Raw genomic sequence first — 27,407 nt, 5'->3', positions numbered from 1 at the left:
TTGTTACTGGTAGGTTCAAGAAATATGCAAGTACTATGGAGATGATTCAGGAACTTAAATGGGAATTGCTAGAGGGAAGAGTGACATTCTTTTTGAGGAAAGCTACTGAGAAAATTTAGAGAACCAGTACTTGAAGTAGACTGGTGAAATATTCTGCTGCTGCTGCCAACATACATTTCATGTAAGGACCATGGAGATAAGATACAAGAAATTAGGGCTCATATGTAGCCAGACCCCCCCCCCCCCTCCCCTCCCATGAACCATTGACCTTGCCGTTGGTGGGGAGGCTTGCGAGCATCAGCAATACAGATAGCCGTACTGTAGGTGCAACCACAATGGAGGGGTATCTGTTGAGAAGCCAGACAAATGTGTGGTTCCTAAAGAGGGACGGCAGCCTTTTCAGTGAAACTTCCTGGCAGATGAAAACTGTGTGCCCGACCGAGACTCAAACTCAGGACCTTTGCCTTTCGCGGGCAAGTGCTCTACCAACTGAGCTACCGAAGCACGACTGACGCCCAGCACTCACAGCTCCACTTCTGCCAGTACCTCGTCTCCTACCTTCCAAACTTTACAGAAGCTCTCCTGCGAACCTTGCAGAACTAGCACTCCTGAAAGAAAGGATATTGTGGAGACATGGCTTAGCCACAGCCTGGGGGATGTTTCCAGAATGAGATTTTCACTCTGCAGCGGAGTGTGCGCTGATATGAAACTTCCTGGCAGATTAAAACTGTGTGCCCGACCGAGACTCGAACTCAGGACCTTTGCCTTTCGCGGGCAAGTGCTCTACCAACTGAGCTACCGAAGCACGACTGACGCCCAGCACTCACAGCTCCACTTCTGCCAGTACCTCGTCTCCTACCTTCCAAACTTTACAGAAGCTCTCCTGCGAACCTTGCAGAACTAGCACTCCTGAAAGAAAGGATATTGCGGAGACATGGCTTAGCCACAGCCTGGGGGATGTTTCCAGAATGAGATTTTCACTCTGCAGTGGAGTGTGCGCTGATATGAAACTTCCTGGCAGATTAAAACTGTGTGCCCGACCGAGACTCGAACTCGGGACCTTTGCCTTTCGCGGGCAAGTGCTCTACCAACTGAGCTACCGAAGCACGACTGACGCCCGGCACTCACAGCTCCACTTCTGCCAGTACCTCGTCTCCTACCTTCCAAACTTTACAGAAGCTCTCCTGCGAACCTTGCAGAACTAGCAATATCCTTTCTTTCAGGAGTGCTAGTTCTGCAAGGTTCGCAGGAGAGCTTCTGTAAAGTTTGGAAGGTAGGAGACGAGGTACTGGCAGAAGTGGAGCTGTGAGTGCCGGGCGTCAGTCGTGCTTCGGTAGCTCAGTTGGTAGAGCACTTGCCCGCGAAAGGCAAAGGTCCCGAGTTCGAGTCTCGGTCGGGCACACAGTTTTAATCTGCCAGGAAGTTTCATATCAGCGCACACTCCGCTGCAGAGTGAAAATCTCATTCTGGAGCCTTTTCAGTAGCTGCAGTGGCAACAGTCTGAATGACTGACTGATCTGGCCTTGTAACAATAACCAAAACGGCCTTGCTGTGCTGGTACTGCAAACAGCTGAAATCAAGGGGAAACTACAGCTGTAATTTTTCCCAGGGGCATGCAGCTTTACTGTATGGTTAAATGATGATGGTGTCCTCTTGGGTAAAATATTCCAGGGGGAAAATAGTCCCCCATTCGGATCTCCAGGCATGGATTACTCAGGAGGACGTTGTTATCAGGAGAAAGAAAACTGGCATTGTATGGGTCGGAGTGTTGACTGTCAGCTCCCTTAATTGGGCTGGTAGGTTAGAAAATTTAAAAAGTTAGATATAGTGGGAATTAGTGAAGTTCAGTGGCAGGAGGAACAAGACTTCTTGTCAGGTGAATACAGGGTTATAAATATAAAATCAAATAGGGGTAATGCAGGAGTAGGTTTAATAATGAATAAAAAAAATAGGAATGCAGGTAAGCTACTACAAAATGCATAGTGAATGCATTATTGTGGCCAGGTAGTTACGAAGCCCACACATACCACAGTAGTACTAGTTTATATGCCAACTAGCTCCGCAGATGATGAAGAGATTGATGAAACGTATGATGAGATAAAAGAAATTATTCAGATAGTGAAGAGAGACGAAAATTTAATAGTCATGGATGACTGGAATTTGATAGTAAGAAAAGGTAGAGAAGGAAATGTAGTAGGTGAATATGGAGTGGGGGGCAAGGAATGAAAAAGGAAGCCACGTGGTAGAATTTTGCACAGAGCATAACTTAATCATAGCTAACACTTGGTTCAAGAATCGTAAAAGAAGATTGTATATGTGGAAGAAGCCAGGAGATACTGGAAGGTTTCAGATAGATTATATAATGATAAGACAGAGATTTAGGAACCAGGTTTTAAATTGTAAGACATTTCCAGGGGCAGATGTGGACTCTGACCACAATCTGTTGGTTATGAAATGTAGATTAAGGCTGAAGAAACTGCAAAAAGGTGGGAATTTAAGGAGATGGGACCTGGACAAACTGAAAGAACCAGAGGTTGTAGAGAGTCTCAGGGAGAGCACTAGGCAATGATTGACAATAATGGGGGAAAGAAATACAGTAGAAGAAGAATGGGTCGCTTTGAGAGATGAAATAGTGAAGGCAGCAGAGGATCAAGTAGGTAAAAATATGAGGGCTAGCAGAAATCCTTGGGTAACAGAAGAGATATTGAATTTAATTGATGAAAGGAGAAAATACAAAAATGCAGTAAATGAAGCAGGCAAAAAGTCTCAAAAATGAGATCGACAGGAAGTGCAAAATGGCTAAGCAGGGATGACTAGAGGACAAATGTAAGGATGTATAGGCTTATCTCACTAGGGGTACGATAGATACTGCCTACAGGAAAATTAAAGAGACCTTCGTAGAAAAGAGAACCACTTGTATGAATATCAAGAGCCCAGATGGAAACCCAGTTCTAAGCAAAGAAGGGAAAGCAGAAAGTTGGAAGGAGTATATAGAGGTTCTATACAAGGGCGATGTTCTTGAGGACAATATAATGAAAATGGAAGAGGATGTAGATGAAGATGAAATGGGAGACATGATACTGCATGAAGAGTTTGACAGAGTTCTGAAAGACCTAAGTCAAAAAAAGGCCCTGGGAGTAGAGAGCAATCCATTAGAACTACTGATAGCCTTGGGAGAGCCAGCCCTGACAAAACTCTACCATCTGGTGAGCAAGATGTATGAGAGAGGCGAAATACTGTCAGACTTCAAGAAGAATATAATAATTCCAATCCCAAAGAAAGCAAGTGTTGACAGATGTGATAATTATGAAACTATCAGTTTAATAAGCCATGGCTGTAAAATACTAACACGCATTCTTTACAGACAAATGGAAATCCGGCAGAAGCCAACCTTGGGGAAGATCAGTTTGGTTTCCGTAGAAATGTTGGAACACTTGCGGCAATACTGACCCTAAGACTTATCTTAGAAGACAGATATAGGAAAGGCAAACCTACGTTTCTAGCATTTGTAGACTTAGAGAAAGCTTTTGACAATGTTGACTGGAATACTCTCTTTCAAATTCTGAAAGTGGCAAGGGTAAAATACAGGGAGTGAAAGGCTATTTATAATTTGTACAGAAATCAGATGGAAGTTATAAGAGTTAAGGGGCATGAAAGGGAAGCAGTGGTTGGGAAGGGAGTGAGACAGGGTTGTAGTCTATCTCCGATGTTATTCAATCTGTATTTTGAGCAGGCGGTAAAGAAAACAAAAGAAAAATTTGGAGTAGGAATTAAAATCCATGGAGAAGAAATAAAAACTTTGAGGTTTGCTGATGACATTGTAATTCTGTCAGACGCAGCAAAGGAGCTGGAAGAGCAGATGAACGGAATGGACAGTGTCTTGAAAGGAGGTTATAAGATGAACATCAACAAAAGCAAAACGAGGATAATGGAATGTAGTCAAATTAAATTGGGTGATGCTGAGGGAATTAGTTTAGGAAATGAGAAGCTTAAAGTAGTAAATGAGTTTTGCTATTTGGGGAGCAAAATAACTGATGATGGTCAAAGTAGAGAGGATATAAAATGTAGACTGGCAATGGCAAGGAAAGCGTTTATGAAGAAGAGAAATTTGTTAACATCGGGTATAGATTTAAGTGTCAGGAAGTCGTTTCTGAAAGTATTTGTATGGAGTGTAGCCATGTATGGAAGTGAAACATGGACAATAAATATTTTAGACAAGAAGAGAACAGAAGCTTTCAAAATGTGGTGCTACAGAAGAATGCTGAAGATTAGATGGGTAGATCACATAACTAATGAGGATGTATTGAATAGAATTGGGGAGAAGAGAAATTTGTGGCACAACTTGACTAGAAAAAGGGATCGTTTGGTAGGACATATTCTGAGGCATCAAGGGATCACAAATTTAGTATCGGAGGGCAGCATGGAGGGTAAAAATTGTAGAGGGAGACCAAGAGATGACTACACTAAACAGATCCAGAAGGATGTAGGTTGCAGTAGGTACTGGGAGATGAAGAAGCTTGCACAGGACAGAGTAACATGGAGAGCTGCATCAAACCAGTCTCTGGACTCAAGACCACAACAACAGCAACATGTAGCCACGCAAGCAGCCAGTTTGCCCTTGCTTTGTTTCTGAGTAGAACAGAAAAGGAAATGACTAGTAGTAGTAGTAGTAGTACAGAGCGCCCTCTTCCATGTGCCGTATAGTGCCTGCTGGAGTAAGTATGTAGACATAAATGTTTATTACAATATTCATAAATAAATGTTCAAAAATATGCATTCAGACACTTTGTCTCATGAGTCTGTTTCATTCTGGATTTGTGTCTATTTGCACTCTGCATCTAAGCACTGGCAGTTCTGAAGATGTTTAAGACTCTTACATACTGTCAATTTTTTTTAGGGTTTGATAATAAATTTTATATCTAATTCCATTTGCACCTTGCCAAACATTTTGTCTACTTGTTCCTTCTAGAGAATTGTGATAATCATGTTGCACCTTCTGGTAATATACAGCTCATTTCAGTTTTACTATTATATCCTAAGTTTCTCACTGAAGAATCATTCATTAGTTTATGGTCAAAATTTCCAATAAAATTAAACATTATCATTTTGTAGAGGCTTTTCTGTCATTTATCAGTTTCTACAAAATCTGTGTTGAAGCCTTCTCCAGGGTGAGTCAGCATAACCTGACATTTTTGACTCAAGTAGTAGCGGGTGAGTCAGCGTAGTTGAGGGGCATGCTTGGGCTAATTGTTTTCCACTACAGCAGCAATTTAGTTACAATGGACAGATTGACTGTGCAACACCATGTATTTGTCATAGAGACATTCCTTAAACTGCAGAATGTATGGCTACCACTCAGAGGAAGTTCCATCTCCAATTCACTGTTCCACATAATGGTACAATTCCAACCTGCAATATAATTCTTCCCTGGGTTAAGAACTTTTGTGAGACAGGTTCTGCATTGAAGAAAAGTCCAGAAGGCAGTAGAAACATAGCCACTCATCAGAGCCCCAATCAAGCCACAAAATGACATACACAGTCTCTTGGGTTATCAAATTTGTACCTTTGATGCATTTCATCCCTAAAAAATTGCAATTGTTCAGGAGCTGAAGCATCAAGATTTAGTGAGACTGACACTTTTTCTGAGGTAATGGAAGAGACATTGAAGGAAGAACCTGGAATTGTGATTTTAATGTCAGATGAGGCTCATTTTCACCTAAACAGCAGTTTTAACATACAAAACTGCTATTATTGGTCTCCAGACAACCCTCAGCAGCTGTACCAGTACCCATTGCATTGTGACAGGGTTTCAGTGTGAGGTGGATTAGGGACATTTGTTGTCATGAGGCTTTATTTCTTCAAGGAAAATGGGAGAGCCATCTCCATGAACTCAGAGTGTTATTTGAACATGCTGCGTGAATTTCTCCTCCTGGAACTTCGTCACCATGGCTTAAATCATCAAAATGTTTGGTTCCAGGAAAATGATGTGAAAGATCACACTTCCACTGTGTGTATGTCCATAGTAAGGAAATTGTTTCCAGGGAAAGTGATACCCAACAGAGGAGATGCTGACTGGCCACCCGTCTTTCCAGAACTTATTCCATGTGACTTTTCTTGGGGGTGTTCTTTGGGAAAAAAGTAAACATTAGTAAGGCACGTACTGTACTTGAATTAAAGGATACAACTGAGTGAGACATTTGTGCTATTCCCTGTAACATGTTGGAGGAAGTGATGACAAACTTCACACTGAGTGTTGACGAGTGTGCTAAAAAGAGGGCCAGTGCTTAAAGGACATTATCTTTCACAAATAACTAAATTTTGTCAAATTAATATATAAGATGTAAACTGTTATTCATTGTTTATCTTTTGGGATAAAATAAGTTGCTATATCTTAAAATGTCACTGTGTACTATAAATTCAAAAACCATCAGACAGCACTGACACACCCTGTACTTGTTGATCAAAATGTGGGCACACTTGCACTGATAAAATGACTTGCATGTGGTATTCATTCTGAGATTCCTTGATTATGAGTAATATTATTTTTGGTGTTGTTCACAGTGCAGCACACATGTGAATTTTCTCCTGCTCTGTTCCTCTACAGTGAAACATTTGACCTGATTTTAATTCTACACCAACACTTGTACGCTGTAAAACTGAAGTACATAGCAGATGGTTAGAGTTTCATTTCATTCTATTTGTCTACAGCATATGAGAACAAGAACTGCTCAAATGCCTTCATAAGCACTGTAATTAGTCTAATCTTGTCTTTGTTGTCCCTGTGGGACTGATACTGATATGTGAATAACATTTCTACTACTTATACTTAGTGTAAATGAAGAAACTGCAGCTTTATAATTTTACTTAGCAGTGAGAAGTATGTTTGTCATGAAGTGCAGTAACTCAGTATGTGAGTTCATGAGCATTAGCACTGAATGTCTGTGCATTGTTTATGTGCTATCATTGGATATCTGAACAATTATTTGCTGTGACATCTTGGATTGATGTATTTCATGCTATTGTAATTCAACAGATGTATGTTTCCTTTAACAGTTTGTTCAGAGTGTATTATAAACATCTCATCATGGCCATAAGTGCTAGAAGTGACTCACCACGAGCTTAGCTCTATATTTTCTTAAAGAAAACAATAAAAAGAAAGCAAAATGAACTGAGTTCAAATGTTTCTTGCAATCTGTGCAGTTGAGTCACTCTCTAATATACACAATGCTCCATCCCCAAATTTTGTGATTCTTGGTGAAGCATCCATATAATCCATTTGAAGGGGCTGGCAGTACTTACCAGTTCTCTGCTTGGTGTATTATAGTTCTCCATTTCCAAGGTTTCCCTTCAGCCCTGCAAAACTTATTCTTCATCTTTCCTGCTTAGTCATTTTCCCCTTTTCCTGAAGAAAGAGTTTTTAAAAATTCTGGGATTCTGAGTTCTGATTTCAGTCTTTAATTTATAAATCGGCTGGATTTCCTTCAGTTATTCCTGTTTTGGTGGCTGTTATGCCAATATTCATCTTCTACCATAAATGTCATTAACAATATTTTTTTACTTCCTTTTGGGATATGTTAGATTCCGAAAATTATTTTAGAATTACTTACCTCTGTAATAACATTCTTCTGGTCAAGCACGAATGAGTCTTGCTTCACAAATAACTGTGACCATAGCAACACACTACTTAGGACCAAAAATGCTGTAAAAAGAAATAATTTCTTCACCATCAGAGCAGTGTTGTTTCACTAATGACTGTTTTGGTATTGATTTCCTGGGAACATAAAAGAATTTGATTATAATTTCTGTATAAAGAGTACATGATATGAGAGATATTCTGAAGTCATATGAAGTAACATACTTCATCACAGCTTTCAAGATTGAGATTTATTTCATAATTTCATTTGAATGGAACAGATTTTCTTTTTGAAGCTATTCACTGCCATTGGGAAAGATATTTACCAGTAAGGTACAAACATGAGCACTTCAAAAACCAGGAGATTGGTACGTAATGTTTTATATAAATTTGCATAATAACAAAAACTTCCAATGTATAACTTGTGTTTACTTTCTGACATAGACTGGCAGTAACATTAAGATTTCCAGCTACTAGGGAAACATTCTATTTGTGGTCTATAAAATAAGAATATGTTATTTATCCCACAAATATCATAAATGCTAAAGTTTTTATGTGAGTATGTTTGTTATTCCCTCATGCTGAAACAGCTGCACTTATTTGGAAGAAATTTGGAATGAAATTGGCTTATACCCTGAATCAACACATGGCCAACTTTTAAAAGTGTGCAGTACTATGTATTTATTAATCTGAAGAACTAGAACACAAAATGTGGAACTATAATTACTCTTAGAAAAACATTTTTGGTCTTTGGCTTTTGAACTGTATTGTATTTGTGAAAATTCTTTTATTGATTAATATGGCCTAGACAATATGATTCAATGTAATGAGTACAGTGCTTATACAATCCACAGACTTCCACACAAGCCCACTGCATTTTAGATGCTGAGTATCAGACATACCTTATTACTGCTGAGACACTGGAAGATTCACAATGACAGTGTCATTTAAATTCTGTATGACAGGGATGTTGTGCCTTTACATATTGAATGTGGCAGGCTTTTAGTGATGCTGGATTTAATTATGATATGCAAGCATATCTGCTCATAATAGGCACACAGGTGAGGGCAACTGACATTGTTACACATACAAATATTATAAAATTTTCATAGCGCTGAACTAAAAATTGCTTATTTTCTTTCTTTGTCAAGTTAGTGTGTTTATTAGTCTTTGACAAAAGTTAACTATCAAATAAATGCAATAAGTTTAGCTCAGATATTAGTTTTTAACTATTTTGACAAATGAAATAAGTATGTACATAAAACTAGGACAGCAGAAATATTCCTATAGGGTAAATTCATCGCTACACTCCATAACAATACAACTGATGCCTAACCTGGATGCACCAAGACTGTGCAATCATCATGAAGCTGTGAAGGGATATTGTGCAGGCCATCCTCATTATAGGCAGAGCCAAAGGAGAGACGGTATTGATACCGCAAATACCTATCACCCCAATGAACTTAACCTTTCCAGTTCAGACACTCACAATTCCCTTTGTGAGTGGCCTTCTTGATCACTATAAATTAGAGTCAAGGACAAATGTTAAAAGTGGCAGGTATTCATCTGGGCACACCATGTTTTTCACACAGACAACCCTATGTTGGCTGCCCATGTGTGTCAAGAGCCACAAATCTCACCATATAAGCAAAGAACAGAAAGTCTCAGAATTTTGTTTACAGACATTTATTACAGAAGATTTCAGGCTCTCCATATGCACCAAGACAATTATGATCTTTCCCATGCTAGGCATGTTGCAAATAGTCATAAAATTATTTACTCACTTTCTTGGCACATTTCATGATTTGCTACTCAGAAACACAAATTCTTTTCTGCATTAAGGAAATACCTGAATAAATTTCTTCATGGAAGGAAAAAATTAAAAAAATTATATTGCCCTAGAACTACCCGAAACACTCATGACATGGCAACACATGTCAGTAGTGTTGCTAGCTTTGTGTAGACTCTGCACCTACTGGCACTGATGCTTGAAAACAGTTAACTTTATAGTTATTAGAGCCACACTGGTATAATGCGAATTTGTTACAGCCAGCATTAAGGGGTTAACTAGACTTGTGAGTTGTGACTGACATGTCAGCATTTCCTGTCACCTCAGTTTTTATTTTTTTATTTTCTTTGATTTCAAATGGTTTGTTGGGCTGCAAGTGGCTCGTGCTTCAGTACCTCCATGAAATAACTTTTGTGATGGTGCATACACATCGATAATGAGTGGCATTAACATTTCTTTGTAAATAACCGTTGAACCACAGGTAACATCATGGGGCACAGCCAGTAATAAATAAAATTGAGTATTGCACATTGTAGTTCTATTCAATTAATGAGAAAATCTCAGAATCTTTTAGAAAAAATAAGATGGAAAAATAAGAAAAAAATAGTGGTACACTTAAGTGAACCTGCTATCTTTCTGTTCACATTACAGGATGCTATCGATAATACTACCATCTGAATATAATAGTGAAAACTAAGTTGTGTTGTATACAAGTTTTATAAATGTCTAAAGGCTGTAATCACAGATGTTATTATTTGATATTTAACTATGACAAATTGTACCAAAAATTATGTGCTTTTGATAAATTATCATTGTGCTGCAGCACTGAAATGAAATACTTTAATAGTGTGCAAGTTATAATATTTAAGCATCAAATACGATAAGTCTTTAACTGCTGACATGTAGTTTTCTGTCTTTTTATTACAAAAAATTTACCAAAAATGATGTATTTTCAAAAGATTCTCAATGTGCTGGTGATTTAAAGCAGCTTATTTTCATATCATGTATGCTGTGATACAAAAACAACTGAATATGGAGTTCAACTCCATATGGCTTAATGCAATGTGGAGTCTCCTAAGTTCTGCTTGTGATATAAAACTGATGCTGCATTACATTGGCTATGTTCCTCTTTAAGGAAAAGAAAATGCTGCCATGACAGATTCTTGCTTCCATGCTTTGCAATGTAATGGAACATGGAATTCCACGCTGTGATCTTGCCAGCTACTTATTCACAAATGTTTTCACATCCCATGATGGGATGCCTTAAGACTGATGGTATAATTGTCCCACATACCTAAAAAAACACTTGTGCAACCCATTGTTGAGTACTGCATGAGTGTTTGAGGTTCCCTCCAGGCCAGATTAATGGAAGACATTGAAGAAATTCAAAAGCTTGCTATCAGATTTGCTATCAGTAGGTTCCATCAACACATGAGTGTCATGGAGAGGCTTCATGAAGCAAAAGGGAATCACTGGAGGAAGACAATATGCTTTTCACAAAACACTGCTGAAAAAGTTGGAATAGGCATTTGCATCTGTCTGCAGAAGTACTGCTGTCAATCTACGTTTTGCATAAGGACCACAAAGACATGATAACAAAAATTAGAGCTTATATGGAGGCATATAGCCTATCATTTTCCCCTTGCTCTGTTTAAAGATGGAATAGTGACTAGTAGAGGTTCACAGTACCCTCCACCATGTACTATACAGTGGCTTGTGAAATATGCATGAGGGGCATTTGAAAAGTCCATGCAAAGTCCGAGAGATGGCACCTCCGGCGCATATTGACGTCATGTTTAGTTATCAGTATCTTTGGAAAGAACGCACACCAAGTTTCAGCCATATTGGTCTATTTCTTTGTGTTTGGCATTCGTGTGAATGAAGGAAGTCGAGTGATTGTCAAAAAATGGACGAAAATGAATTTCATGTGGTGATTAAACATTACTTTATGAAAGGCAAAACGCTTCAGGAGGCTAAAGAGAAGCTTGATAAACATTACGGTGACTCTGTAAGTGGTATCAAAGTTTTTGGAGTGGCCATATGGGCACAAGTGATGCTGAACATTCTGGATGCCCTGTGGAGGTTACTACTCCAGCAATCATTGATAAAATCGGTGATATGGTGATGGAGGACAGAAGAGTTGGCATCTTGAATGAATGGGTACACAATATTTTGCATAAACATTTGGACATGAGATAACTATCCGCAAGATGGGTTCCACGATTGCTCACGCTTGACCAAAAACCAAATCAAGTGAACTGTTGCAAGGATGGTTTGCAGCTGTTCAGGAAGAATCTGCAGGACTTTAAGCATCGTTTTGTCACTGTGGATGAAACATGGATACATTACTATACTCCTCAGATCAAACAACAATCTAAACAATGGGTTACCAAGGGAGAATCTGCACCAAAAAAGGCGAAGACCAGTCCTTCAGCCAGAAAGATTATGGTGACTGTCTTTTGGGATTTGCAAGAGATAATTCTCATCACCTATCTATCACTATTATAGGTGCATATTCTTCATCTTTATTGAACTGTTTGAAAACCAAACTGCAAGAAAAACACCAGCAATTGGACCGCAAAAAAGTCTTTTTCCATCATGACAATGCACCAGCACACACCTCAGCAGTTGTGGTTGTAAAATTAATGGAAAAAGGATTCCAACTCGTTTCACATCCCCCCTATTCTCCAGACTTGGCTCCCTCGGACTACTATTTGTTCCCCAATTTGAAGAAATGGCTGGCGGGACAAAGATTTTATTCAAATGAGGAGGTGATTGCAGCAACTAATAGCTACTTTGCAGACTTGGACAATTCCTTTTTATTTGGAAGGGATGAACAAATTAGAACAGAGCAGGAAGAAGTGTATAAGTCTAAAAGGAGACTGTGTCAAAAAATGAAAAAGGTTTAGCCCAAAGACATAAGTGGTTTTTATTTTTGCATGGACTTTTCAAACACCCCTCTTATGTAGACCTAGATGTAGAATGAACATATTGCCTATTGGATGAGTACACATACCAATATAGCCACATAAATGTCACTCATGAAACAAATATGTATATAACTGGCATGCATTCTATAATGGCCATCATGTCACATACATACTGGCACTAATGACAGCAGTGCTGTACTATTATCTATAAGAGCTGACTGTTTCAAATACCAGATTGCATAGTTCATCCAGAGCACTGCGATTCAGTGACTCATTTGTCAGATGAGTTTCAATATCTTCCTTAATCACTGAGGCACAGAAAGATGATGTGGATGATAAACTCTTGATATTTTCATAGACCGTGAAGGAGCTTATCTCATTGCAGTGCCCTGCTGCAACAAATCTGTGAGGCAATATCAGGTGGGTGTAGCATGTATGACCCATGCCACATTCTGTAATCGCTCATGTTGTTTTCCTGACATGAAAAAGTAAACACTCACAGAGGATCCTTTATGCACCTACCTTGGGTAGAAACTACTCATCCTTCATTGAACCAATGAGAACAGCTGTCTTTGATAAAGGGCAAGATATATATTTCACTTTATGCTTACAGATGATCTGGCCTCTTTTAGAAGGCTGACTCCAAACTATAGACCATGGATTTGAATATTTCTTTTTCAGCCTCTTGGTTCTGGGTGCTCGCTTTTGGTTTGATCTGCAGACCCATTTTGTGTGGCAGGCAGCAATTATCTTCAAATACTTTTTTGAGATATTTAAATTACTCGTCCATATAGCCGTTGTCCACAATAGTATGTGCCCTAGAGACAAATGTAGTGAGGACACCACTTGTCTGTGATGTTTAGTGACAGTTGTCTGCTTATGATGAAACAAGCTAGGATACGTTTACTTCCCCTCTAGTTTTGCCGTCTGCCTCCTTAAATTCGTTTTTCACTTTTAACTAATTATCATTCACATACATGAGTATAATCTGCATCTTCATAAAAGAGAAAAGTTGGCCCTCATTTTAAACAATATAACACCAGATCTAATTTAAGCTTAGTTTTATGTATATAATTGCTTTTCTAATTAATTTTGACTATTACTAGTTGGAATCTTTTGCTATAGGGTGAAATTCTGTACTAATAGTAAACATTTGGAGTATGGTAACAATTAATAGCATTCTTAAAGGATCTATTTGGCTCTATTCAAAAACATGTTAGCAAAGCCAGCTCTTAATTAATTCCAAAGTAATTAACAGTTTTGTCAAAAGTAATGTTTGCTTGACAATATCTGTTAATTTCATCATTTAAACAAATAATTCAGTCTAACTCTTGTAATACAAGAAACTGTTAAAAAGAACCAAATTTTTGATCTATTCAGTTAATCAAATGAGTTAAGTTTTAACTGTAATTTCTGTAAATTAAACATCAAACAATGTATAGTTTCATTGCCTATTATTGTGAGGATGTATAGAAGGGCCTGATTTTTGGTCCCAAGACAAGTCAGTCCACAGCCAAGTTTCACAGGAGGAACCTGTATTGGTTAGATCAACAACAAGGCATCCGTGAAATAAGTGTAACACAATTAGGACATGTGTTAAAACAATGACAGTGTCTGTTCCATATGTACCTTATTATTCTACAAGAACTGTAAATGGTGTGGTTAGGCTTTTACTGATTGGAGATGTTCAACAGTAAACTATTGTAGCAGTATGTGGATGTTTGCCTGCAACCTATTAATTAGGCTTACGAAAGTTAAACAATAGTGCACTGACCATATAACTGTGTAATATTGGGGGGTTGTGAAGAGAGAAAGTAAAGAACTGTGAAACACAAATGTGCACCTGTTGGCTTCACCATTTAAAGTACTCAATGTTGTACTTCCACATTCCATTTTTCAGCCAGTGTAGCAATGCGGTACATCAACACCGAGGATAATTGATGAGGAAATAAAGCAGGCAAATGTCACATGTGGTGTCCCAGGTGAGGCCTGTTGTATGTGGGCACAATAAACAAGGACTCATGAACATTGACAGTGAAGTGTGAACTTGAGCGGTTTATAGTGACTTAAATGGAGGAGTGCTTGGGTTTCATGAACACATTATGACAGCAGTCAATCAGCAAGCAGGTTCGGAAGCAGGCATTGAGTACAGGAGCAGCAAATCAGCAGGCAGGTGGACACAGCCAACTGAAAATAAACAAGAAGCCTCACCAAGAGAATTACAACTTGCCGCAGCTGTGCAGACTGAGGTGACAACCACAGCAGCAGCAGCAGAAGGAGAGTGAATGAGAATAAGGTAATTTCATAGCAAAAGTTAATTTATTATAAGTGATACACAATGAGTGGCCTTAACAAACAAGACAGTGTGACTGAGAACAAAGCTGTAGAGGTTAAGTTGTTAAATGAACAGAAAGATTAGAGTGGGACTGGTTCTGTAGACGATAGTGATTATAAACCAAACATGAATGTAGCTTTGAATGATGGGGATGACAGTCTTATTGTAAAGAGTGAAGTGGATGAAAACAGTACTGTAGTGGATGAGATAGTTAAGATTAAAGAGGAAGAATCTAGTAGCGAAAGTCAGCAAGAGCAAAAGTTTATGGCAGATGGAAAAGTGGAAGTAATGCTAATGCAAATTTTGAGTGGTTTGAATAGAATATGTGTACTAAAAAAGACATTAGCATGGTGGAAAAGAAAACTGAAAACTGATAGCAAAGAGAAATGACATGGTTAACTTAAAGGATGAACTGAAGAAAGAAATTAAAAAGGAGGTTAAGGTAGTCAGCTTTAATCTTTCAGAATTAAATAAGAATGTTGAAGAGGTAGTTAAAGATTGTGATGAAAAGATAAAGAGAGTAGAGCAGAATACTAATGAGAAATTAACATTAGTGAGTAGTAAATGTGTAGAAAGAGAGAGAAACTTTGTGATGACAATAGCAGGAAGATGGACGTTTTCGAGAAACAATGTGCTGAAAGTAGGGTTAAACTTGAGAACCAAATTGATCAGGTTAAAAATGATTTTGAAACAGAGGTAGAAACCAAGTGTGCAGTGGCTGTAGAGGAGAAACTGGTAAAAGTGCGTGTGAGATCGCTCTCTAAGTTTTCATCTATTTTTAGGTTTCAGATATATATTTTAACTGTTTTTGTGATAATATTTACTATATAAGTGACTTATTAGTGGTTTCTTCATTCACCTCTGCATTTCTTGTGTTGTGGCCTGATATTTGTGAGTGTTTCGTATCGAGCAACTTAACCTCTTACCCATGTTTACATTCCGCGCTGACCAGTGGCAGCTGTAGCGGTGCATCGAAAGCTAAGTACTAATTAATTGTTTGTGTATAGTAGTTTATTTAGGAACTTTAGTAGTCTTCAACCGGTGTTCTTGGTGTTTTCCGGTGAAATAACTTCAGAAGAAATTTTTGCGAACTGCTTTCAGTTTCGTTACTGTCATTAGACGTTTGATTTTCTTTCTGTGTTAGTATTTTGTTATATTCTCATTTGTTGTTGATTAATACTGTCAATAATAGTAGTTACTTCCCTTGTAGAGCAAGTTTGTGATAATTGTAGTCAGTTTTTAACATCTTCTTATTGTAGTAGCGGAACTTAGATAAAGTTGTTTTCTTATTTCAATAATTGTAAAATTTTACCATGAGTGAGAAGTGTGGGCTTTGCCGTAGATTCGTGAGTAGTGGATTGCGGTGTGAGACTTGTTCGAAGTATTTTCACTGGGGGGGAATGCAGTGGGGAAGCCAGTGGGCATTCTGGTGAGATCCTCTCCTGGAACTGCAGGTTATGTAGCAAGAGTAAGTTGATAGAGGAGCAGGAGCGTAAGATCTGTGCCCTTCAGGTGCAGTTGAAAAACGCACAGGAGGAGCTAGATAGGATGAGGAGGGAGAAGGGGGTTGGGGAATGGGAGCTGGCTGTTGGCAAGAGATCTGCTAGGAGAAGGAGATTTTCAGATAGTTTTACTATTGGTGTTTGTAATAGATATGACCAACTGTCAGAGTCTAGTGGAGAGGAATCTCTAGTAGCTGTAGATGTAGGAAGTATGCAGCAGACCTCAGCAGTTACAGTGGCTAGGACAGTTGCAAAGTCTAAGAGAAAGAAGAAGGTTCTGCTGTTAGGTAGTTCTCATGGTAGAGGTGTAGGCCACCAGTTGCAGGAAGTTTTGGGGAGTGAGTACCAGGTCACCAGCATTGTGAAGCCTAATGCAGGATTGGCTCAGGTGACTTTTAACATAAGGGGGTTATGTAGGGATTTTACTAAAGAGGATCAGGTAGTGATTGTGGGTGGGGCTGGTAATAGTATTGATAGGGATGGGGAGTATGACATAGATGGTGACCTGGAAAAGATAGGCACTCAGACTGGCAACACGAATGTGCATTTCGTGGAACTGTTTCAGCGTCACGATCGGCCTCATCTTAATACAGCCGTCAGGCGTAATAACATGAGACTTGGGGGTGCGCTGATGACAGAAGGCATGAGTCACATTTCAGTGGTGTTGGTGGAGTCTATCAGTAGGACGGGTTTCACTAGACATGGCCTGCACCTCAACAGGTATGGGAAGGGGAGGTTGGCAAAACTTATAGGTGACAGCATAGGTGGGGGTGGTGGGATCACTCATGGGAAAATTCCGGTAGTTGTGGGTGTTAGAGCTGTACCTTTTTTAGATTGAAGTCAGCTGATAGGTATTCCTGCTTAAGGGAAGTCTCTCTAACAAAGAAACCACTTTCTACAAAGCTTGGGTATCTGATTAATGAGGGAATTAGTATATTTCATCAAAATATACAAGGTATTAAAGATAAAGTTAGTGAACTGCTTATAGATGTTGACTCTGAAATTATTGGTATATCTGAACACTTCTTAAATAAGGAGATAATGCAGAGGCTTCCTTTACCAGGATACAGGTTGGCTGGCAGCTTTTCTAGGAGCTCTTTGCGGTGTGGGGGAGTAGCCATGTATGTGAAAAACGGTATCCCATTTGAGTCAATTGATGTTTCAAAGTACTGCACTGAAAAGGTGTTTGAATGTTGTGCAGGTGTGGTTAAATTTAGTGGAGCTAAACTTCTTACTGTTGTTATTTATAGATCCCCAGACTCCGATTTCACAACATTTTTGCTAAAGCTAGAGGAGGTTCTTGGTTCACTTTATAGGAAATACAAAAAGTTAGTTATATGTGGTGACTTCAATATTAATTGTATAAGTGATTGTGCAAGGAAAAGGATGCTGGTAGACCTCCTTAATTCATATAATCTAATGCAAACCGTATTCTTTCCAACGAGTGTGCAAGGGAACAGTAGAACAACCATAGACAATATTTTTGTTCATTCGTCATTATTAGAAGGGCATTCTGTTAGCAAAAAGGTGAATGGCCTTTCAGATCATGATGCACAAATTTTAAGTCTAAAAGATTTTTGTGCTGCAACACATGTTAAATATAGTTACCAACTTTTTAGGAAAGCTGATCCAGTTGCCGTACAGAGTTTTGTAAACCTTATCAAGGAACAAGAGTGGCAAGATGTTTATAGTGCTGATACAGTAGACAATAAATATAATGCTTTCCTCAAGACTTTTCTCGTGCTCTTTGAAAGTTGCTTTCCATTAGAACGTTCAAAACAGGGTACTAGCACAAACAGGCAGCCTGGGTGGCTGACTAAAAGGATAAGAATATCTTGTAGAACAAAGTGGCAATTATATCAAAACGTTACAAACAGTCAAAATCTAAATGCAGCAGCCCATTACAAACAGTATTGTAAGGTGCTTAAAAAAGTTATTAGGAAGGCAAAAAGTATGTGGTATGCAGATAGAATAGCTAAGTCTCAGGATAAAATTAAAACCATATGGTCAGTCATAAAGGAAGTGGCTGGTCTGCAGAGACAGGTCGAGAATATAGAATCAGTGCGTAGTGGGGATGTCCGTGTTACTGATAAGTCGCATATATGTACAGTACTTAATAATCACTTTCTGAATATAGCAGGTGAACTAAATAGAGACCTAGTCCCAACAGGGAATCATATAGCGCTCTTAGAAAAAAGTGTTCCGAGACTGTTACCTGAAATGCTCCTCCATGATACTGACAAGAGGGAGATTGAGTTAATAATTAAATCACTAAAGACCAAGAACTCTCATGGATATGACGGGGTATCTAGCAGAATACTGAAGTATTGTTCCACGTATGTTAGCTCAGTACTTAGCCATATCTGTAACTTTTCCTTTAGGAGTGGTCGGTTTCCTGACCGATTAAAGTACTCGGTAGTGAAGCCACTTTATAAAAAGGGAGACAGGGATAATGTTGACAATTATAGACCTATTTCTATGCCATCGGTGTTTGCTAAAGTTATCGAGAGGGTTGTATATACAAGGTTACTGCAGCATTTAAATTCACATAATTTGCTGTCAAATGTACAGTTTGGTTTTAGAAATGGCTTAACAACTGAAAATGCTATAGTCTCTTTTCTCTGTGAGGTTTTGGACGGATTAAATAAAAGGTTGCGAATGTTAGGTGTTTTCTTTGATTTAACGAAGGCTTTTGACTGTGTTGACCACAAAATATTACTGCAGAAGTTGGAACATTATGGAGTAAGCAATTGGTTCGCCTCCTACTTTAAGAACAGAAAGCAGAAGGTAATCCTCCGCAATATTGAGAGTGGTATTGATGTTCAGTCCCAATGGGGCACTGTTAAATGGGGTGTTCCCCAAGGGTCGGTGCTGGGGCCACTGCTGTTCCTTATTTATGTAAATGATATGCCTTCTAGTATTACAGGTGATTCAAAAATATTTCTGTTTGCTAATGACACCACCTTGGTAGTGAAGGATCTTATGTGTAATATTGAAACATTATCAAATAATGTAGTTCATTATATAAGTTCGTGGCTTGTGGAAAATAATTTGATGCTAAATCACAGTAAGACTCAGTTTTTACAGTTTCTAACCCACAATTCAACAAGAACTGACATTTTAATCAGACAGAATGGGCATGTTATAAGCGAGACGGAACAGTTCAAGTTCCTAGGCGTACGGATAGATAGTAAGCTGTTGTGGAAAGCCCATGTTCAGGATCTTGTTCAGAAACTAAATGCCGTTTTATTTACCATTAGAACAGTATCTGAAATAAGTGACATTTCAACATGAAAAGTAGTATACTTTGCATATTTTCATACGCTTATGTCATATGGTATTATTTTTTGGGGTAATTCTTCAGATTCAAAAAGGGTATTTTTGGCTCAAAAACGGGCTGTTCGAGCTATGTATGGTGTAAGTTCGAAAACCTCTTGTCGACCCCTATTCAATAGTCTGGGAATTTTGACATTGCCCTCACAGTATGTATTTTCTTTAATGTCGTTTGTTGTTAGCAATATTAGCTTATTCCCAAGAGTTAGCAGCTTTCACTCAGTTAATACTAGGCAGAAATCAAATCTGCATGTGGAATGCACTTCCTTGACTCTTGTGCAGAAAGGAGTGCAGTATTCTGCTGCATCCATTTTCAATAAGCTACCACAAGAACTCAAAAATCTTAGCAGTAGCCCAAACACTTTTAAGTCTAAACTGAAGAGTTTCCTCATGGCTCATTCCTTCTATTCTGTCAAGGAGCTCCTGGAAGAGATAAAAAATTAAGCAAATTCCAGTGTTACATTCTTGATTTTCTTTATTTAAACTAACGACTTGTCGCCTGAATATGTTTCTTATATTTCACTTTATCTGTTTCTACAATCGTGTTATAATTTCATGTATTGACTCGTTCCATGACCATGGAGACTTCTCCTAAATGTGGTCCCACGGAACAATAAATAAATAAATAAATAAGTAAAAAATGTAGATGCAAAATTGGCTGAAATAGAGAAAAAGATGGAAGCGGTACAAAATCTAAAGTATAGAGAAAGGGACAGTGGGTCTGATAATCATTTTGGTAAGCAGGATGATAGCTTTTCCAGGGAAGAGATTAAGGGGAGATGGAAGGCAATTTTTATCCCTATTCTGCCAATGCTATTTTACCCTTTGAATAGGTACACTTTTCAAAAGAACTATAACTGATAAAACAATGAAATTTTTACTGCATATATATAACATACATGCCTCAATTGACAAGTAAAATGAACATAATACCTCTTCTGGTTTTGAAGAAAAAAAATTTATTCTTTCACTAGTAAAATTTAACTTTTTTTGTACATTAATTATTATAGAACAGTTTCTGGTTGTTTGGTGGTTCTCAATTTACTTGTAATAACTTATTACCATATGCAGTACAAATTGACTAATTTTCATGTTTCTAGACCCATTAGTTTATCAAATAATGGTACATGAGAGTAAAAAAATGTAGTTTTGTGAAAAATCCATTTAAAGTTTAATATTGCAATTCTAGTATAGTTGTGGCATCGTTAGGTCACATCGACCACGTAAAGCATGATCTTTGAACTCTGACTGCTCTGACGAGCTGCCATGTTAATGTTCCAGTCAGCCTTTGTACCTTTTAGTGTGCACGTGTATCATTCATGGTGCTGAAATCTATGTATGTATAGACAGCTTCTTTTGTGCATTTTAAATTAGCAATATCTGCTTTGCAGATTCTCTATTTATCTATTTGCACCAAGGATTTTGCAGTATTTCCACTAGATTTTATGCCTAATAATTCTAAAACATCCAGTTTCTAAATACACCATCACTGAAGCATAAAATAGCATCATAAACACCAAATTTGAGGTTTGTAAGCTGGAAAAATACAGTTTTCGGTAACCGGTTGCAAACAACAGAATTCAGACATTAATTTAAATTTTGGGTTTTCCCATGAAGACATTTCTTCAACAAGGTATCTTTACAAAGGTCTCTAAATATGGATTTAATTTAATTTAATTTAATGCTGTGCTTTATCTCTGCAAGGCGCAAAAAGGAAGGTGTGGCATTTAAATGCCAGATTGCACAGAGTTTCAGGAAAACCATCATACACCATGAAAAAATTGTCATATCTATATAAAATGAAAGCTGTTTCACGCAAGAAAGACCAGGCATTTCAAATATGCTAAAATCTAAAAATCAAATTTTTGAAGCCCACTTGCCTTCTGTATCCCCTTAATGAGGATTTGTTGTATGAAGAGGATCACATGCTGAGTAAAAAGGAAGTGTGGCACCCTGTAATAATAGCAAGTGTACAAGGTATACATGTTAAGTGTTTTCTGGACAGTGGTAGTAATTTGAATGGCATTTTACAAGCATGTTTTGAATCTATTAAGAACACAGAGGGTACAGTAGTTATGCATGTTTCTGGAATAAAAATTATTGGTGCTACCGGTAAGCTATCAAGGAGTGTGAAACAACTCTGGAAACAACTGTGGAATTGGCAGGACAGCCGTTCGAGTGCAATTTGTTGATGATTCAAAATCTCAGCATTGATGTAATATTTGGGACTAATTTCTTGCGTAAATATCAAGTAGGGGGTTCATCATTCTGTGTTGGATTCATTACATGGCGATAATGCTTACCCCAGCTGTCTGTCTCATTTTTCATATTTCCTGAGGCAGTCAAACTCTTCTACTTTCCTATCCATAGTTTACAAGTGAATCATAAACATTCTATCTTCTACTTTCATGTGATTTTGTGCAGTAGTGTACTTTAGTATAGGGATATGTTAGAAAAAGTTTCTCCAGTGTTGTGTGTATTGTGTTAGTAATAAGTAAGGGAGTGGGAAGATGGAAGAAAGTAAATTGGTACCATGAGTAAAGAATTTCTGTCAAACAAAGAGGTAAGGTGAACAGAAAATAAAAGGCATCAGTATATGAGGAGGAAAAGGTGCAGATTACCTGAAAACTATAATTAACATCTGAAGTAATCAGCTCATGTGCGAAATTAGTAGAATCTGACGCAGCAGCAGAGACAATATGCAGTAAAACCCATCTTAAATACTAGATCTTAATATTAATTGTGGTGTAATAGAAGTGTTTGTGTTCAGTGCAATCAGTATATGGAGATAACTATCTACCTATAGAAGGGTGTCATGGCACAACATTTTCTAACATTAAGGAATTACAACTTTAAACATAGTTGCCTGGAGTAATGTGTGGAAATACTAAGCAAGATTTGTAAGTATATTGCCCTTCAGGCTATAATCTTAAGCAATTTGATGGAATACAGTGAAGTAATAGTTTTTCTAAGTGATAATTTTGTCTGATCGGTAATGAGGGTTAAGTTTGCTTAGCATAAGGATCTGTTACTATGGAGTGTTTTTCAGAGGAATCAATTTTGCATTGGATAAGCAGAGCAGCTGTGTATTTATTAGTTAATGAAGCAATAATGAAATAATACAATAATGAATAATGTTAGGGTCTTAATGGTTAGGGAACCTGTATCTGCAGTAGGGATATTTTTTGAGAATGCACCCCACTAGCTAACAAGTTAAGAAAGGTAAGTAAAATAATGGAGCTGACAGACAAGACTGAGTAATGAAAAAGTTAACTGTATACAAACAAATGTGGTGTAACTCTACTGAGGATCTAAATTTTGAACTAGGCAACATTGGGTACTGTGTATGTTGTGCAATTGATGACACTGCAGCTGGGAATGAGAGCTTAACAGGAAGAGCAATATTTTAGTGAGGAACAAGTTATATAATCCTACATCATTGGATCTATAGGTTATTTGAAAACTTCTATTTGTGTTCTGAGGAATTATGAGCTTAATATGGTAATACTAGGGTGAACAAAAGTAATTTCACTGATTAACTAATAACTGTGGTGCTAGACTGATGTGAATATACTGACAGGTCAACTATTTGGTAACATTTTGTGATTTTGTGAGGGTGTAATTTTCTGATTGAATGAGAGTAGTGATCAGAGTTGAGTAGACAACTGGGGCTATGATTTGGTACAACTTCCATCCCCTTAATTTTGGTCTGAATAGTAATTAAGCTAAGTGATGGTGACTCTATTCTTTTTTTCATGACGCAATGATTAGTTAATTTAAGTTACTGCACTTGCATTTTTACTATTTTTCAAATGTGAAAGAGACCCAGATCTTTCAATTTTAACCATTTTCAGATACAGTTATGACTTAGAGTAATGTTTTGTAGTGTAATGTGCACTTTTAAATTTTTTAGTTACCACCTTTCCTACTACAGTCAACGTATTGCTAATTATTGTGATGTCATGAGGACTGTGTAACATATCTATTTGTGAAGTAATGCCCATTATTTGCCATAAGTGTTAAAAAAAATTTTCCTTTTATTTAGAAGTAAAAGTGAGTGTACTAAAGTAGGGTATTTTATCTAATTTTTTCATGTACTGTGGTGGAGGAGAACCACCTACATGGGAACTGATAGCAGGGCATTTCCTTGCTAATTGCCACTTGGACCTGTTGAAGGCATGGACAAGGTGGTGAGAAAGTGTGTTAAAGTTAATTAAAAGTGTGAAAGGGTTTGTGAAAAATACAAAACAATGAGCAAGAAAAATTTTGTCTAAAAAGTGAACTGCAGTGTGCAGTGTAATTCAACTTTTTGTAGCCCATGAGGATTTATTCATTTAAGCAAGACAGGACTTGTATTAAGTGATACAGATCTTTGAATGTAATTCTTGTTTACCCAAAAAAGAACATCACTTATGATGAAGATGCATAATTTTTGTTAAAAGTATAACTTGGGGAGATTTTGTGACATTGGACAATACAATCTATGTAAATAGTTTGTATGGGGATTTTCATATGGCCAGTTCATATAAGTTTAAATTTGAAAAAATATACATACTGAAGTTTTGATAAGATTTCTTATGTAATATTTTTTTGTAGATTTTTAGCCCACTGACTGGGGTCACTTGTAGTCATTGAACTGCCCAGTTAGCTATTTGCAATATTGATATGGTCAATCCAATGAGGGGGTGATGTGATGAAGCAAGGTGGGATATTTTTACTTCCCCAATTGTTTTGCCATCTGCCTCCTTAAATTTGTTTTTTTGCTTTTAACTAATTACCATTCACATATGTGAGTATAATCTGCATTTTCATAAAAGAGAAAGGTTGGCCCTCAGTTTTAAAGAATATAGACCTGATTTAATTTGGTGTTTAGTTTTATGTGTGTAATTGATTTTCTAATTTATTTTGACTATTCCTGGTTAGTATCTTTCATTATAGGGTGAAGTTAGTAATAGTTTCGTAACTTAAATTCTATTGTTGAATTACAAACAAATATAAATTCTGTACTAATTGTAAATATTTGGAGGAACAACTAATAGTATTCTTAAGGAATCTTTTTACCCCAATCAGAAAACATATTACCAATGCCAGTTCTTAATTAATTCCAAAGTAATTAACAGTTTTGTCAAAAGTATTGTTTGCCTAACGATATCTGTTAATTTCATCATTTAAACAAATAATTCAGCCTAACTCTTGTAATAGAAGAAACTGTTAAAAAAAGAACCAATTTTTCGATGTATTCAGTCAATCAAATTAGTGAAGTTTTAATCGTAATTTCTGTAAATTAAATATCGAACAATGTATAGTTTCATTGCCTATTATTGTGAGGATGTATAGAAGGGCCTGATTTTTGGTTCCAGGACAGTCAGTTCACGGCCAAGTTTCAGACAAGGAACCTGTATTGGTTACGTCAACAACAATGCACCTGTGAAATAAGTATAACACAATTAGAACATGTGTTAAAACAATGACAGTGTCTGTTCCATACATACCTTATTATTCTACAAGAACTGCAAACTGTGTGGTTAGGCTTTTACTGATTGGAGATGTTCAACAGTAAACTATTGTAGCAGTATGTGGATGTTTGCCTGCAACCTATTAATGAGGCTTATTGAAAGTTAAACAATAGTGCACTGACCATATAACTGTGTAGTATTGAGGGGTTGTTAATAGTAAAGTAGAGAACTGTAAAACACAAATGTGCACCTGTCAGCTGGATCATTTAAAGTAGTTAAAACTATAGTGGAGAAGTGATTCAGTTGCTACAGTCCTGGGTGGTACTGACTCGTAAGGGAATTGCTCCTCTGTGGTCAGATGGTGGGACTTTGGGAGGGAGCATGTGACTGGAGAGATAAGGGCCAGGGGATCTGTTTCCCTTACAAGTCAGTACCACCCAGGACTGTAGCAACTATCTATATCCTTCCTACCAACACTAGCTTTTCTGAACTGTGCAGGTGGGAACTCTCCCTGCAATATACCCTACGCCCCGTAAACCCCTTGCCCTCAACCTTCATTAGTCACTGTCCTTCACTCACTTATCACCTACCCTGGCCTCAACAGCCATCTATTCAACCAATGCACCACTCCCTCCCACCCTCCCCTTTCCTGGCCCTGTCTAATATCGTGACTGCACCTAACTGCCCGATCCTGACCCCACCATGTCCTTGTACACTCCCACAAGCAGCGCTTTACTGTCCCTCACCTCTGCTCTGCTGTCTTTCCCCTCCCCGCCCCAGCCTCCTCCTTACCCCCACCACCCAGATTGCTTCTCCCACCATATACAGTTGCTTGCAGTCTGGCATCATGGCCCCACACAGAGAGTGAGTGAGTGTGTGCGTGTGTGTGTGTGTGTGTGTGTGTGTGTGTGTGTGTGTTGGCGCGCGCGCGCACGCGTGCACATGCTCCCGGACACAGAGCGTGGTGATATGATGACTGGAGGCGCCCAGCGTGCCCGTAGGTGAGAGAAGATCAGCACCCAGACCTCCTGACCTCCTGCCTGACATGGAAGGAGTGCACCAGAGTGCGGGCGGGAATGTGAGAAGCCTCAGGAACAAGAATAGATAAGGGAGAGTGGAATGGTCGACTGTGAAGTATCTCTGCTAGACTTTTACCGGCATGGGGAGCGTCGCAGTATGTAGCCAAAAAAAGAAGCACAGCCTCCTCCAGTGGGTGATGGCTCAGCAGCTTATCGAGCTGGGTATTGAATGTCCGCACAAACCATTCTGCCCAGCCGTTTGACACAAGGTGAAATGGGGCAGTACGGATGAGAGAAATTCCATTGGAAGTACAGAACTGCTTAAACTCAGTTGAAGTAAACTGTGGACCATTATCTGTAACTATCATTTTGGGCTTTCAACAGCAAAGAGGCACCAGAGAATTTTGATAGTCTCAGCAGACGTTCATCATGCAGGAGCCATAAGGATATCCCAGCCCAGAGTCAATCAGAATGAGTCACCAGGAACCATGAAACAGCCCTGCAAAATACAAATGGAGATGTTCCCATGGAGGAGCTACATCTGGCCACGAAAAATACTGGTGCAGGGGTGCTAACTGACGTGTTTGGCATGTGGTGCAAGCTGACATGAGGGAGGCAATGTCTTTATCCAAACCACGCCAATAAAGGTGTTGGCGGGATAGCTGTTTGGTGAGGACAATGCCCCAATGGCCACTGTGAAGGAGGTTGAGGACATGGCAGTACAATGCATGTGGTATGACCACCTGGGGAACGTCTGAATCACTATGCAAAAGGATGATGGCACTGCAGAAAAAGAGACTGTGCTGATGATTCCAAAAATGATGGACCTCTGCATCGCAGACACTATGGTAGCTGGTCAGCCAACCCACAGTGATTTGGCAGCAGACAGCTTGCAGCGTCTGATCCTGAGCAGTGGCCCACTGGACTACATTGGCATCCAACAGAAGCGTATCCATAGCTGTATCCACATCTGGTTCCACATGGAAACAAACCAAGGGGGAGGCGTACAACTCACGGTCTGTCACGGCAGGCAGCCGGGACAGATAATTGGCATTTGCGTGCTGTTGAGAGGTGCAATAGACAATATCAAACTTGTACAATGCCAGGAAGAGCGCCCAATGCTGGAGGCGGTGCATTGTCTGGGTGGGCATTGCAACACCCGAGTGAAACAAAGAAACCAAAGGTTTGTGGTCGGTGTGAAGAGTGAAATGACAACCATACACAAAATTGTAGAATTTCATCAGGGCGAAAACCAGTGCCAAAGCTTCGTTTGCAATTTGACTATACTTGGTCTGAGCATCGGTCAATTTTTTGGATGAGAACCGGCCTCTCAATGCCATTGACCATTTCTGAGAGGACTGCACCCAGGCCATATAATTTGATGCATCGGTGGTGACAATTAGGGGCAGT

General features: G+C 38.5%; 1 protein-coding gene across 1 annotated transcript in view; it reads right to left on the bottom strand.

The window, feature by feature from the left end:
- Positions 1–27,407, bottom strand: part of LOC124595751 (beta-1,4-glucuronyltransferase 1-like) — a 141,822-nt gene that overhangs the window by 86,865 nt on the left and 27,550 nt on the right. Inside the window, exon 2 of the mRNA XM_047134632.1 lies at positions 7,608–7,771. Coding sequence (XP_046990588.1) covers positions 7,608–7,727 — 120 coding nt within the window. The 5' untranslated portion in view covers positions 7,728–7,771. The remainder of the gene's footprint in view (positions 1–7,607; positions 7,772–27,407) is intronic.

The sequence above is a fragment of the Schistocerca americana genome, chromosome 1 (genome assembly GCF_021461395.2).
Source record: "Schistocerca americana isolate TAMUIC-IGC-003095 chromosome 1, iqSchAmer2.1, whole genome shotgun sequence".
Taxonomy (NCBI): Eukaryota; Metazoa; Arthropoda; class Insecta; order Orthoptera; family Acrididae; genus Schistocerca; species Schistocerca americana.
This window is presented reverse-complemented; position numbering and strand designations above follow the sequence as displayed.